This window comes from Ipomoea triloba, chromosome 14 (genome assembly GCF_003576645.1).
Source record: "Ipomoea triloba cultivar NCNSP0323 chromosome 14, ASM357664v1".
Lineage (NCBI taxonomy): Eukaryota > Viridiplantae > Streptophyta > Magnoliopsida > Solanales > Convolvulaceae > Ipomoea > Ipomoea triloba.
In genome coordinates this window covers 1,593,158-1,604,794 of record NC_044929.1, presented here as the reverse complement: position 1 = coordinate 1,604,794, position 11,637 = coordinate 1,593,158, and the positions used below count along the sequence as shown (strand labels likewise).

At 34.9% G+C, this 11,637-nt stretch overlaps 1 protein-coding gene across 2 annotated transcripts; it reads left to right on the top strand.

Moving 5' to 3' along the window:
- The first annotated feature begins 1,092 nt into the window (after positions 1 to 1,092).
- Positions 1,093 to 3,142, top strand: LOC116005356. 2 transcript variants are annotated; one of them, XM_031245638.1, is made up of 3 exons: positions 1,093 to 1,342; positions 2,273 to 2,535; positions 2,627 to 3,142. In XM_031245638.1, the coding sequence occupies exons 1-3, from the start codon at positions 1,253 to 1,255 to the stop codon at positions 2,703 to 2,705; spliced, it is 432 nt and encodes a 143-aa protein (XP_031101498.1). In that variant the 5' UTR covers positions 1,093 to 1,252; the 3' UTR covers positions 2,706 to 3,142. The 2 variants fall into 2 exon arrangements, with proteins under 2 accessions (XP_031101498.1, XP_031101496.1); XM_031245636.1 differs by having other exon boundaries at positions 2,273 to 3,142.
- The last annotated feature ends 8,495 nt before the right edge of the window (positions 3,143 to 11,637 follow it).

The following is an 11,637-nucleotide window of genomic DNA, read 5'->3' as shown; positions in this document are numbered from 1 at the left end:
AAAAAAAAAAAAAAAAAAAAAAAGCAAGTTGATAAGAAATTTGACCTAACCGAACAAGCTTTATTGGGTTGTTGGGTTAGTCATTTTGGCTCGTTTAGGCTATACCAAAAAAAAAAAAAAGTAGTAAAAGTCTTAACTTACTATATGCTAAAAATTTTATTTGAGCCCGTCTGATAAGTTTGAAACTTTAGGATTAGGGTACAAAATTTTTAAACTTAATAAATTTGACATTCTAATAGGACTAATCTAAAACTGAGTGTTATTAAAAAAAAAATCTAAAACGAGTGAGCTGACTCGATTAACATCTTTAATTATTAGATTTTCATGATTTTTTTTGTTAAGTCAGCAGTCTAGTTCCCTCTCTTTTCCTACAAATTTCCAGACTTGTGGGTTCCTTTTAAATTAAATTGAGATACAATTTACATGGTACACAAAGGAAAATAAAAAGAAACTGCCCCCTTGACTTGTACCTCATACAGTTTCTCTGATTTGAGCTATGATTTTCTGTGAAAGCTGAAGGAAATTTTATCTTCAATTCCCCACAATTCTTGTTTACTCTTACAACCTCTTCCTTTGCTATCAGCCTAGGTTTTTTTTGTTTTTTTTTTGTTTTTTTTTTTTAACAATTAAAAATAAAGTAACATTTTCTATTGAGAAGGAAAAGATCTAGGAGCAGCAAAGCCCCGAAAGTCATACAATAGGGCCAGTTTAACATTTCCTGGTAACAAACTAAAGGAAGAAAAACTTGTAGCTGATGTGCAGAGCAATTCCTGTGAAGCATCCGCAACTCGGTTAGCTTCCAGATAAACATGAACAGTTGATGATCGAAGACCAAGAGACCAACCGCGAATGAATCCGACTAAGCGCACCTCGAACTTTCCATAGGATCATTGTAGATGAGGTAATGTAACGAACCAGTGCAAGAGAGTCAACTTCGACGTGTACCGGTATCATACATATCATATCACACCAAGGTATGAAGGGGTTAACATGGTTGGCCTTTGGCCCTACACGGGGAAGAATAGCTTTCCACACTAGAAATGGGAAGAAAACCTGCAGGCCAGTATGCAATGCAAGGTTTTTTTCCTAGAAAATTTCTGGATTTGCTCCGGCAATTTACAGAGATAGATGCATACTCGTTTCTAATGTGTATTATATATGAGATACTCCGCTTTTCCGGAGTTTACAAACCAAATTGTATCACCGCATATTCGAGTAAACACTTGTTAATTTTCTTGCTTTATTTTATGACATGCCATTCAAACAAAGCATGATGCAGGCACCAGCAAGACACAGCAGGGGCAAGAGGGTTGTGAAATGTAATGCCCCTCCACATGTTCAGGTATGCCTCTTTGTTCAGGAATCATCACTCATTTCCCAATTTTTCTTTCTTTTACTACGCAGATTTTTGAGAAAGGCTGAGGTATAACTCAGGGATTAAATATACAGCTTGTTAAGATCAAACACTTATCATTACGCCCTACGCCAAAAGCTATAGCCATATGGTGCTGGACATCGTCTATCACCAGCTTTCGTCTAACAGTTTTCCCAGCACTTGGCAACCTTAATTACACAGTTTACCCTTGTTGGGACTTGAACGCATGACTTGTGCTTTGATACCACTTGTTAAGATCAAGTACTTACATCTTATGCAAAAAATTATAGCTAGTAGCAAGGTAACTTCCAATTAAGGTTGACAGGTGCATGAAGGACCAAGTCCAGATGACTAGGGGATTGTTGAGCGGAGGTCTCTGATGAAGGGCCAAGTTCATCATTATGCAAAAAATTATAGCTAGTAGCGAGGTAACTTCCAATTAAGGTTGATAGGTGCATAAAGGGCCAAGTCCAGCACCAGATGGCTAGGGTCCCTGATGAAGGGCCAAGTTCATCACCATGCCTGCAATAGTATAAAGAAAAATAAAGATATACCTTTGCAACTAGCCCTAGCGTTTGAGGTAGTTATAAATGCTTAATATTAAAACATTTTCTCTAAAAAAAATTTTCTCTGTGCATCAAGATTGACTTGAAATCTTGAATCATTGATCTATGTAAGCTTGATGTGGAGTATTCTTGACATGAACATTTCCTGTCAAAAATTAGACTTGGCAATATTTGAGAGATTGAGTCTAATAAGTAGGTATAATTCAAGGACTAAATATGCTATTTTTTCTTTTCTTTATGCATCAAGGTTGACTTAGGTTATTGGATCATTGATTAATGTAAGCTTAATGTGGAGTTTTCTTGACATGAACTTTTGTTGCTACTTGTGCAGGAGGTTAAATGTGTGATGCCAAACAAGAGGGGGGAGGCCATGGAAAGACCAGTTTTGAACTACTCGCAACCAGGGAAACCAATTAAGGGGAAGAATACATCTCAAAAGCAATATTCTCTGCTGCTAACAATTCTGGTTTTCACTGCTGTAGCTACCTACGCTGGTCTCTATAACTACTCAATCATATTTCCACTCAACGACAACAGTACTAAACATTTGGGAAGACGATCAATCAATGCCAAGGATGTTTTGTTTTCTCCCAGGTTGTTTCCAAGTGGGTTTTGGTTCCTTACAGCCACAACCTTCACGTTTGTGTCGAGTGTGATTTTGATATTCGTGGCAATATGCTTGCAGGATGGTTGCAAGTGTGGCTTTGGGGTTCGAGTATTGTCATCATTTGTCTTGGCTGCCTTGTTTGTTAGTTATGTGGTGATGGTAAAACAGGTGGTTCCACACTTTGTGGTGATCACTTGGAATGGCCACATTCTAACAGGGTTTGAGATGTTGTGTTTATGCACCCTCTTTTTGGCCCTTCTTTCACTGGCTGTCGCACTCATGGTGAGGTGGTTGTGGAGTTTTGTTCGTAGAAGTGGACGAGCAATCGTTGGTAAGGTCGTGGGAGAATTGCACGTGTAGCGGTACAATATAGTATATGTTCACCGTTTTAATGTAAATTTTGTCTCTAAATCTCATATCGTTGTAAACATGTTATTTTAATCTCAATTCCCTCTTGACATCCACAAATTAACCCCTCACCGTGAGCATCCAATATGTCTTGGTCGATGTGGTTTTATCACCAACGCTCTTATGGTGGTTGGCAACTCCCATGGAAAAGTCACTTAATGACTTTGAATACTTAAACATGGAAAAGTTCAAAAAAATGACCTTCAGAAGTCATTTTCTGTGTGCTTTTAAACGGTCCCTAATCTCCAATTTTTATGTCGTTGTAAATATCTTTCTTAATCCATTATCTAAGTGGCTTGATCTTTTTGTCTTTTAAAGTGTTTTTTTTTTTCGTCCTTTACCTTAGTAGTCTTTTCTTTAGTAAATGATGAAAAGATACATTTAAGTGACTAATTTAGGAACATATATATTTAGAATGGTAGAACAATAAGAAACTAAATTTATACCGTAATCTAAGTATGAAATTAAAAGTGTTTTTTTTTTTTACTTGTTCAAAGTGTTATTTTTATCTCAATTCCCTCTTGATGTTCACAAACCCTCACCACAAATTAAACATCCAACATGTCTGGTCTATGTGGTTTTATCACTGCTCTTGTAGCCGTTGGCAACCCCATGCAACTTAACATTTTTCCAAGAAGAGTTACTTGCAAAATGTACATTAATCACAAAAAATAATCATTATACCATGAATCATGGTTTAATATAATCATGGTTTACTCTCACAAATATAGGATTCATTTTTAATATAGTGAAAGGTCATTATTAATATATTAAATATTTATTTTTACTACGTTCATTTTTCTTTGTGTGTATAGAAAGTTCATTATTTGTTAGTATACCAAATAATATATTTTCAGTAAAAAAAATCTTTAATATATTAAAAATAAACATTTATCCATGATCTACATTGCAATGTGACCATGATCCATAGTATAATTTGCCCACAACAAATTACCCTCATCAGAAGAAGTTATTGCAACCGAAAAGCATTGGGCTTGTTTACTTTAGTGTTCCATTCTTTTTTTTTTTTTTTTTTTTTTTACATTGTATATTGAAAATGTACATTGTATTCAGGAGATATACATTATATTGTATAATGTATATTCAGTACACAAATAATGTACATTTAACATATTAAAAATATACTTTATATTATGGTCCATACAACACTATGTGGATCATAGTCCACACAATAATTTGCCATGGTTTCCCATACTTTGGACCCCATCTCGCTATTACTTAATACTTAATTACTTACTAATCCGCCCCACATTATTATATTCTAACCAGCCCACCTTTTGCCCACTTACCTTAATAATTGATCCAAGTTCAAAACCCCGGCAAATTATGCTGTGCAAGGTGGACCTGGGTCCAAAACTACGTCGTTTTTGTCTTTTTTTTTTTTTTTTTTAATTTTTTTTAATTTTTAAAATTTTTAAAACTAGTAAACATATTGCTGAATATAGAGTTGTCCAAAAATGTGTGAATGTAGAGGTTTCAAAGTGTGAATGTAGAGCATAGAAATCGTGAATGTAGATTTATGATTGTGTAAATGTAGAATTGTCTAGAAATGTGTGAATGTGGAGGTTTCAAATTGTGAATATGAAGTATAAAAATCGTGAATGTATAATTATGCATGTGTGAATCTGTAATAGAGTTAAGAAGTTCTAACAACTTGTAGCCTTGTAATGTGTTAATGTGGAGTTCTCACGTTGTGAATGTGGAGTATAGGACTTGTGAATATAGAGTTTTGAATGTGTGAATGCATAACATGGTAAATAGTTACTAAACATATAACCATGTAATGTGTGAATGTGGAGTTTACAAATTGTGAATGTAGAGTATAGTGTATGTGCATGTAGAATATAGTGTATGTCAATGTAGACCCATGTCCACCTTGCAAGGTGGACCTAAGTCCACGGCATAACAATCCCAAAACCCCTATTAACCATCATGGGCCTTAACCTGGTCTGCCATCACGCGTCCTTCAATTCCGGATGCAATTTACATGGTATAAACAGGAAAATCAAAAGAAATTACTCCCTCTACCAGAATGCACCTCAGAAGCAGTTTCTTGAATTATTAGTTTCATTTTCTGGTAATTTTATCTTCGGTTTCTGTTCCCACTTACAGAACCCTTCATCTGCTTGGTTAACTCTCAGATGATCCCCACACACACATACGCGCACACCTGGATTAGTGGTCGAAAGTCTGAGTGTAAGGGTATAGTGCTCGGCATAGACCCAAGATCGAATGGCCAACGATGAGATGAGACTCTGGGAAAAAAACACAATACTCACATCACTGAAAGCACATTCCACAATTTACTTCTCTTCACAGAAGAAGGGTATGGACATTAGGGGTCCTTAAGTTTGGAGTTTAAACTTATATTTGCGAACACATATATACACTCATACACACACATGTACATTCACACACATATACATACATACCTATACGTGCACACAGGCATATACACACACACACAATCTAGAAGTAATGGTGAAATGCTAGACATGGTAAGTGATTTTCTTAATAATCTTCATGAACCTTCCCATTGTGAATTGCAACTTTATTCACTGAAAGAAGGGTTTAACACGGCATTATATATACCGATAGCTTCAACGTTAAGCCAAACAATCAAAGCTCATAGAGCTTAGAAAGTATATATTACTCTGCTCTGTGCATTTGGTGAAAGATGGGTTCCCTAAATGTGGTGAAGAGTTTGCCTAACAAGCTTGCTGATCGGAACACAACAAATGGCTCCAGCAAAGCTTCCTTTGGAATAGAAGCCTCAACAAACTCTGTTCAGGTTAGCTTCATCTCCTTGTTGAGTTGGATCGTTTCCTCCCATGTGAGATTTTGTCATTAGTTTGGATCAAGCTCATCAACTTTATAACTCCACTTATTTAGTTCATATATTTATCTGTTCTGATTACAATTGGGAGAATAACAATACTTTTAGGGTGTGTTTGAAAACTCGGATGGAAATCATTTTCTCGTGTTTTTTGGGGGGGGGGGGATGGGGAGAGGGGAAGTCATTTTCTGATCTAACTGCTTCTTATTTTTTTGACTTTTTCCGAGAATGCTTCCTCAGCTTTAATCCGCTATCTTCTGCTTTTTACCTTTATGGTTTCCGAAAACCAGTACTTTTTTTTTTACACGAGAAATGGAGATGTTTTGACTCATTTTCCAGAAAACATTTTTCATAAGTCATTTTTCTGGTTTCGAAACATACCCTTAGGGTCTGTGGGTCTGTTTAAAAACTTGAAAAATAACTTTCGAAAATCATTTTTTAGATTTTTTTTGTTTGGGTATTCAATGAAAATAAAGTCAAATGAAAATTCATTATCAATGGAAAAGGCCAGATTTTAGAAAAAGCCTTCCTAGTTTTATTGACAGAAAGCATTTGCTGGATTCTTTATTTTCACACCTCTCTTCACTCTCTTCTTTTATCAAGTTAGTTTAAGAATTATTATTTCCATTACCCAAGTTTATAAAAATTGCTAGGTGCCTTTTTTTTTGTTTGTTTGTTTGTTTGTTTGTTTTTTTTTTTTGTTGTAATTAAGACTTAGTAATTATATTTCTAAATTCTAACCAAAAATAATTAATATATTTATACTATAATATATTGATATAATAATTATAATAAGTTTTTTCATTATTTATTTTCATAAAAATATTTTATTTTGTAGTAAATTTGTTAAAATTTCATTTACAAATTTAATAAAAATAGCTACGTATAAATTCCTTATATATTTTGTTCAACATCCCCTATAGAATAAATAATAGCCTTGAGTGGCTCAAGCTAGCCCACTATATTTTAGGCTAACCCGTTTGTATCATCGGGCTTATCAGACTAATCTTTTTTATCGTACTAAGTCTAAAATTTTTCAGTCTTATTGAGTTAGTCCATCAGTTTCGGGTTAAAATTGACGTCACTCTTGTTGTGCTCCTGGTGTTGCTCCTGCAGGAGGTCAGAGTTGCAATGCCTTCAAACTATCCACAGTCAAACGAGGAGGCAATGACTTCATCTCCAACAGCACCAGCTATGTTGCTGAGTGGAATGGTATTCGCAGCTGGAGCTACCTACCCAGTTCTTTATAACTCCTCCATGATATTTGGGGTTAATAAGAACTCCCACCACTTGATGACAACCTTTAGTTCCAATGAGGTTTTGTTCTCTCCTAAGTCACTTCCCGAAGGCTTCTGGTTTCTCATGTCCAACACATTGGCGTTTGTGTTTAGCATGATATCCATCTTTGTCGCGATTTGCTCGGCGAGAGGGAATTGGTCCTTTGAAGTTAGAGCGGTTTCACTATTCGTGTTGTTATCTTTGTTTATGAGTTACATGATGATGCTAGAGAGATTGGTTCCACACTTTGTGGTGATCACTGCAAGTGGCCAAATCTTCACAGGCTTCCAGGTGTTTTGCTTGTACACCTTCAGTGTCATTCTTCTTTTGTTGGTTGTGGCTCTGATGGCTAGATTCTTGTGGACTTTCAAATCTGAGGTCTTTGCTTTCATCTTGTCAAGAAAAAGATGTCCTTCAGTCGGGACGGTGCAGAAATTCGAACCAATGAAGTTGACGCTGATACCAAATTGAAGCATGTGCTCCATCTCAACTAAAAGTCTAAACTAATAGTTGAATTTCACATTTATGTTTTATGTATTATATGGAATATATTCTTAACAATAGGAGCAAAATACAATAGATTGGCTCATAGGCTTAATCACATTCTCTTTCGAGAATAAGAATATGAAAGGTTGTCCGTAGGGACAGCCCAAATGGTAAGAGTGCTCTACCTACAACCGAGAGGTTGGAGGTTCGATCCTCAAACCCTTGGGTTTAAGCCGGTCAGTCTTTGCCGGCTAGGGTCACAGGGCGACGAGAAAACCTCGTTAAAAAAAGAATATGAAAGGGCCTAATGTACCCATGTAGGGACAACAAAGGTGTTAGGACTTAGGGTTAAGTCCTTGGAATGGATGTAAATTTTGCATTCAACTCTTACAAATTTAGCTACTAAAGTCTTGCAAGCTGCAACTGTATTCTGTTTGTAAATAACCAAGTTTTTTTTTTTTTTTTGAAATTTGTTTCCACCATATTTGTATTATGAATGTTAGTTTTTTTCTTTATCGTCTTGAAATCACTTGACAGAATGTCTATATTAAAAATTCAAGATGAATGGGGATTCCTGGTTTAAGCTGGTTAGCAGGCAACTAGGCTGATTTATCTCCTTGTAGTCTTTTGTTGGCTAGGATCACAAGACGGGGAGCTTACTCAATGCACACTTTTGGGTAGTGACTACGAATTTTCATCGTCACCAAAAAATAATCAAGATAAAAATCTCATATAACATAAGTAATGGGAGAAAATGAGATTCTTTAGATGGGATAAAAAATAACTAAAAATTAAATTTGAAAAGTTTATATTTCTTAAAAAATTTTAAGCTCCTTTAAACTAAATAAGGTCATATAAGTGACTGAGTGAGTGGAACAGATATTAACCAAACACTCTTTATTATTATTATTATTATTATTATTATTATTATTATTATTATTATTATTTTGAGGAAAACCAAACACTCTTTATTGTTTTACTGTATTCAACTTTTCTTTATAATTTTTGTGAGGATCGAGAAGTACTGGTTGTGGATAAGTTATTGGGAAATTGCTATTACATTATAGTGTAGATAGTTAGAACCATGTTATAGCATAGGTAAAGCTATACAGTGCAAAAATAACAAGCAAACAAACAATAGAAGTAATAATCAATGGTAAATTGGAGGATTGTGGGATGGACGAGGCCAACCCTTGCCTAGATGTTATGTGGTATCCTAGGATTGGGGATTATGCAATGGCCAAGCAAAAGCCAAGGGAGAGGGAACAATTGTATCAATGCCATCCTCATAGCCATTGGAGTTCAATGGTAGTTGGGACAGTTTGTCAAGCACTTAGCCTACAAGTCTTCTCTTAATCCTCTTTTCTCAAAGCAAAATCAAGATTGCGAGTAATGTGGCTAATTGAGTGTTTACTTTCATAGATACAACACAATTCCATATTCTCAATCATAATTTTATCTAGATCACACAAGAGATGAATTGAGTCATTATACGCAACAAGAACCCTAGCCAGCTACTCGTGATTAGACTAGTGAAATGAAAGCATAATTAAATTGCATATAATGGAAGCACAAATGAAATTTGACTGAATTGAAATGAAAGTAATGAAAACTTATCTTTGATCCAATGCAAATTGAAGATACAAGCTTGGATTGAAGTTGATTCTAGCCAAAAGAACTTAATCTACAAGGTCAACTAAAATTGATGAGCTATTCTAACCTTAGGATGTAGAGAGTGAAAATAGTCTGAGTGTTCTGTCTAAAAATTGCCCAAAAAGTCTTCCGAATCTGCAAATAATCGTCACTTAAAGCTTTTAGAGAAATCGCGGTTGCAGTCCAAGTCGTGGCCACTATTTGCATAGTGAGTTTGTTGCAGTCCCTTTTTCGTACTTCATTCTTTCACACCCCTTATCTAGTTATCTACATTCTACATTACGGCAGGCAAAAGAAGCTCTCTGATTTCCAAAATAGGCTGATTTAACATTGTTGACTTGATTAAATAAGCCAATTATAGAGTTTGTAACTTTTTGGAGCAGCGTTTTCTTCTAAAATACTAAAATTCGAAACACTATTCAAAGCAATTTTTTTGAATGGCGTTTTGGAAATTTTTTTTTTCTATTAAAAGGCCCCTCAATGAGTTTGCCAACAAGTTCAACAGGACCCATGACAAGTCTCACAGATTATAGCGGGAATTGCCAACCGGTTTGGTGACAATATTTATACCATAGACCCGAGTCCACCTTGCATGTTGCACCCATCATAATTTACATTTTTTTTGGTAAGTTCACAAGGTGTTCTGGATCTTTCTCGGTCCATTTAACGGTCTGAATCCACCCGACTAATCCCTACTTGCTCCAGGAGGCACGGGAGCTGGCCCAAAGGGAATCGTCACTTGTGGGAATCGAACTCGAATACTCCCGAAATTCTTTCCCACAAAGAGATCAATTTACATATTGAATGTTCACAATTATATACTGAATATTCAGCATATCAATTGTGAACATTTGTGAAAATTCAATATATGAATTGTAAACCGTCAGTATGTAAATAGTGTATTTCAAATCTGGATACACAAAATAATTTGCCGAATTCAAGCAATCTGCCTTCTTGAGTGGAAAGTTTTCATTGTATAAATTTGTTTCCTTCATGAAATTGCTCAGTAATAACACTTCCTGGCCATCTTACCAAGGAAAATTTTCACAAAATTTTCGATCACTTTCTTTTCAAAATTCTACACTTTCGTCACTTTGGGGTTTCACTATATATACCACATAAAACAACATTGGTAAACAACATTGGATTCAACTAAGGGGAATGAGTCTGAGATCGCCAATTTCAGATCACATTTCCATTCCTCTACGGATGATACATCTAATTATCTCTTTGATTTTATCAAGAAACAATTTCCAATTTATTTTTCCTAATTTTAAATAAATTTTAAAAAAGAATTAAAATAATACGGAGTATCATTCTTGAGTATAGTCTTTATTGTAAAAAAATTATGAGTTTATTACCGAAATGGTCCCTCGACTATTGCGAAATTACTAATTTGGTCCTCGACAATTTTTCGTGCCCAATTTAGTCCCTCGACTTTGAAATTTTTAACCAATTTGGTCCTCCGTTTATTTTACCGTTAAACATCCGTTAAATCGGGACCAAATTGGTAATTTTGCTATAGTCAAGGGACCAAATTGGTAATTTTTCAATAGTCAAGGGACCATTTCAGTGAAAAATTAGTTACCAATTTGATCCCTTGACTATTGAAAAATTACCAATTTAGTCCCTTGACTATAACAAAATTACCAATTTGATCCCGATTTAACGGATGTTTAACGGTAAAATAAACGGAGGACCAAATTGGTTAAAAATTTCAAAGTCGAGGGACTAAATTGGGCACGAAAAATTGTCGAGGACCAAATTGGTAATTTCGCAATAGTCGAGGGACCATTTCGGTAATAAGCCCAAAAATTATGTAGTAAATTAGCGCCTCGTAATTGGATTTTTTTTGATACATTTCTAAGTTAGAGAATCAAACTTGTGACGTATTAATGTCACTCCATAATTGTTGCAATTCATTTTTAAAGTTTGATGGAAAAATGAAAGATGCTCACTTTCTTTTTATTCTTTCCTAACTTACAATTAGTGTTGAAAATCCCGCCTAGGCGTCAGCAAGCTGTCTAGTGTATCACTCTAATCGGTGGTCTAGGTGACCGCCTAAGCACTACTTAGACCACTTAGGTGTTTACTGCCTAGGCCTCCTAGGCACCAACTAAGCCGCTTAGTCGGTCGATTAGTTATTGTTCTTTTTTTGATATATTATTTCACTCAAAATGACATCGTTTTTAATTAAATAACCCTAAATTCTTGAAACTCTAGATGTTTTGTAAGTTAATATTTAATATTTTAGTATTAACTATTAAATTATTAAATAGTTTATAATTATTAGTCTTAACAAATTTTAAAAAATTAAACGTATTTTTAAAATTAAAAAAAAAAAAAAAAAAAAACACCGGCGCCTCCTCCCGACTCCTAGTGATTTTTAGCCATGCTTACAATATTT